Source organism: Sinocyclocheilus anshuiensis, unplaced genomic scaffold (genome assembly GCF_001515605.1).
Source record: "Sinocyclocheilus anshuiensis isolate Anshui unplaced genomic scaffold, SAMN03320099.WGS_v1.1 scaffold451, whole genome shotgun sequence".
Taxonomy (NCBI): domain Eukaryota; kingdom Metazoa; phylum Chordata; class Actinopteri; order Cypriniformes; family Cyprinidae; genus Sinocyclocheilus; species Sinocyclocheilus anshuiensis.
In genome coordinates, this window is record NW_015549630.1 from 568,187 (window position 1) to 571,028 (window position 2,842).

General features: G+C 46.6%; 1 protein-coding gene across 1 annotated transcript; it reads left to right on the forward strand.

Annotated features, from left to right (window-relative positions):
* The first annotated feature begins 532 nt into the window (after positions 1 to 532).
* On the forward strand, positions 533 to 1,516 carry LOC107659583 (uncharacterized). Its single transcript, XM_016448587.1, has 2 exons — positions 533 to 1,339; positions 1,430 to 1,516. The coding sequence occupies exons 1-2, from the start codon at positions 563 to 565 to the stop codon at positions 1,514 to 1,516; spliced, it is 864 nt and encodes a 287-aa protein (XP_016304073.1). The 5' UTR covers positions 533 to 562.
* Positions 1,517 to 2,842: the final 1,326 nt, after the last annotated feature.

A 2,842-nucleotide genomic window follows, 5' to 3' on the forward strand; every position in this document is an offset into this window, starting at 1 on the left:
GATGCCCTTTCCCCCGGATTTTTGGCATTTATTTGGCATCCGCTGGCATAATAAATTTTACTTTTCCGTCCGCCTCACTTTCGGCTGCAGCCCAAAAATTTTCTACATGTTGTCAGAGGCAATCTGCTGGATCCTCTCCAACAATTACGCAATACCCTACCTGATCCATCTTTTAGACGATTTCTTAATCATCTCGCCTCCCGAATCCATCCCAGCCGCGCATCTTTTGACAACCCAAAAGGTTGATAGGACGATCTTGGTCACTTCCACCCTCTTAGACAATCCAAGCTGCTCCAAACGCGAGCTGCTATCCATTCTCGGTCATCTAAAAATCCAATTTTTCCACAAACTCATATATGCTTCACCCTCACCCCAGATAGCCAATTCTCAGACCTCCCTACTCATCAAAGGTATCCAAAGAGCCCATCCCACTCGCCCAGACACCAGACGCCGCAGTAGCTTTTTCACACTTCCCCACTGCCGCAGCAGTGCCCGCTCCCGCAGGAGCTTTTCCATACTTCCCCACTGCCGCAGCAGTGCCCGCTCCCGCAGGAGCTCTTCCATGTTTCCCCTCCGCCGCAGTAGCTTTTTCATACTTCCCCACTGCCGCAGCAGTGCCCGCTCCCGCAGGAGCTCTTCCATGTTTCCCCTCCGCCGCAGTAGCTTTTTCATACTTCCCCACTGCCGCAGCAGTGCCCGCTCCCGCAGGAGCTCTTCCATGTTTCCCCTCCGCCGCAGTAGCTTTTTCATACTTCCCCACTGCCGCAGCAGTGCCCGCTCCCGCAGGAGCTCTTCCATGTTTCCCCTCCGCCGCAGTAGCTTTTTCATACTTCCCCACTGCCGCAGCAGTGCCCGCTCCCGCAGGAGCTCTTCCATGTTTCCCCTCCGCCGCAGTAGCTTTTTCATACTTCCCCACTGCCGCAGCAGTGCCCGCTCCCGCAGGAGCTCTTCCATGTTTCCCCTCCGCCGCAGTAGCTTTTTCATACTTCCCCACTGCCGCAGCAGTGCCCGCTCCCGCAGGAGCTCTTCCATGTTTCCCCTCCGCCGCAGTAGCTTTTTCATACTTCCCCACTGCCGCAGCAGTGCCCGCTCCCGCAGGAGCTCTTCCATGTTTCCCCTCCGCCGCAGTAGCTTTTTCATACTTCCCCACTGCCGCAGCAGTGCCCGCTCCCGCAGGAGCTCTTCCATGTTTCCCCTCCGCCGCAGTAGCTTTTTCATACTTCCCCACTGCCGCAGCAGTGCCCGCTCCCGCAGGAGCTTTTCCATACTTCCCCACTGCCGCAGCAGTTCCCGCTCCCGCTGGAGCCATTATCTGTATTTTACACTGCCGCAGCAGCGCTTGCTTCCGCAGAAGCCATGTTTCTTTTCAGACGCCGTAGCAGTTCCCACTCCAACAGGAGTTTTTCTTTTTCAGATGCCGCAGCAGCGCCCGCTTCCGCAGAAGCCTCTAGTTCTCTCTTGTAAGCCTCAGCAGTGCCGCTACTACAAGCGATGTCCAGCACCCCACCAAATTTAAGTTTTGCAAATTTTGGGGAGTTATCAATGCTCCTCTCTGGCTGCTGTTCCATACTAATTGCATCTTTGTTGGAGCGCTTCGGGTCCGGGCTTAGACCCGAGCTCGGACCCCTCTCCCCGGACAGGGGGAGTACCCCGGGCTCGAGAGTAATCCCTCTCCTTGGACAGCACGCCAAATATGAATAACCTTTACTCTGTTCATTATATGTAAGTGTGAACTCGTGAAATATATATAATCAGTGCAAAACAACTCTTTTTTTAATGTGATGGTATTAAACCAGTTAAACTCTGCGGACCCGGATACGGGTCCAAAATGACGTTAAAAATGTTTATGCTTCACCTGAATTACAGATTTTCAAAAAAATACTTATTTTTAAATCTCCAAAAGCGCCTATGTTTTTTTTGTGTTTATAGTAATATTTGAAAAGTATATAATGTTATTTATAAAGAATTACACTCATATTTTGTAGTTCAAAGGGTTTTCTTTACAATGAAACCATTTTTTTTCATTTCCTCCATTGTATGTGTGCAGGGTAAACATTTGAATTTGAGTATGTTAAATTTAGGCGAAAATACCAAAAAACGCCCCGAGCTTAATGAAAAAAATATATTTTGAATTAAAAATCACGTTGGTTGATCTCTAATTGATTCTTTAAAAAAAAAGGCCATGCAAATTTTCCTTCATTCAGTTTTACAAACAGATTTTTTTTTTTCTTAAGGAGGATGAGACGTGAGGAAAAAAGACACTAGAGAGAGGAAGAGGTAGTAGATTAATTGATTCTTTCAGCCATGGTTTAGGAAGAAAGAGGAGGTTTTGGGAGCAAATAACATTCAGATTGTATGGGTGCCCTGTTCTTGCCGGAGTAGATATCACAGAGAGCACAATGGATGCTCTCAGGCTTAGCATCCGGCTCAAACAAGCAAAAGACTGTGCTCAGCCCAGCAGGCTGCGGGGCCTCAGCTAAACTGGGTATTATCTCAGATAACCCAGAGCAGTGATGTGTAAAAAATAGCTCAAATTAAACATTTTTTTAAACTTTCCCTTGCATAGCAGTGGTGTGTGGTGGACTTCTGAAATTAGTTTTTTTTTTTTTGTCTAATGTAAATTCATTGTTCCTTTTCCATTTGATGTTTAGAGTTTCCAATGTTACATTCTTATGAAACAGCTTATCTAGATTATTTTTATTTTTAAAGCTAATACTTTATTTTTGTATGTGTATACTAGCTGAGCGATAAAAACGAAATCATATCAAGATCGTGTTAAAATTTATGTTGATAACGATGATAAGCTCTGGACATTTTTACTTGATATGGATTAATCTAACAG

Excerpts from the sequence above, each read along its gene's own strand:
- LOC107659583 (XM_016448587.1), top strand. The coding sequence starts at position 563 with ATGTTTCCCCTCCGCCGCAGTAGCTTTTTCATACTTCCCCACTGCCGC. Across the intron at positions 1,340-1,429 it reads TTACACTGCCGCAGCAGCGC|CCGCTTCCGCAGAAGCCTCT; the intron begins TTGCTTCCGCAG and ends CCGCAGCAGCGC.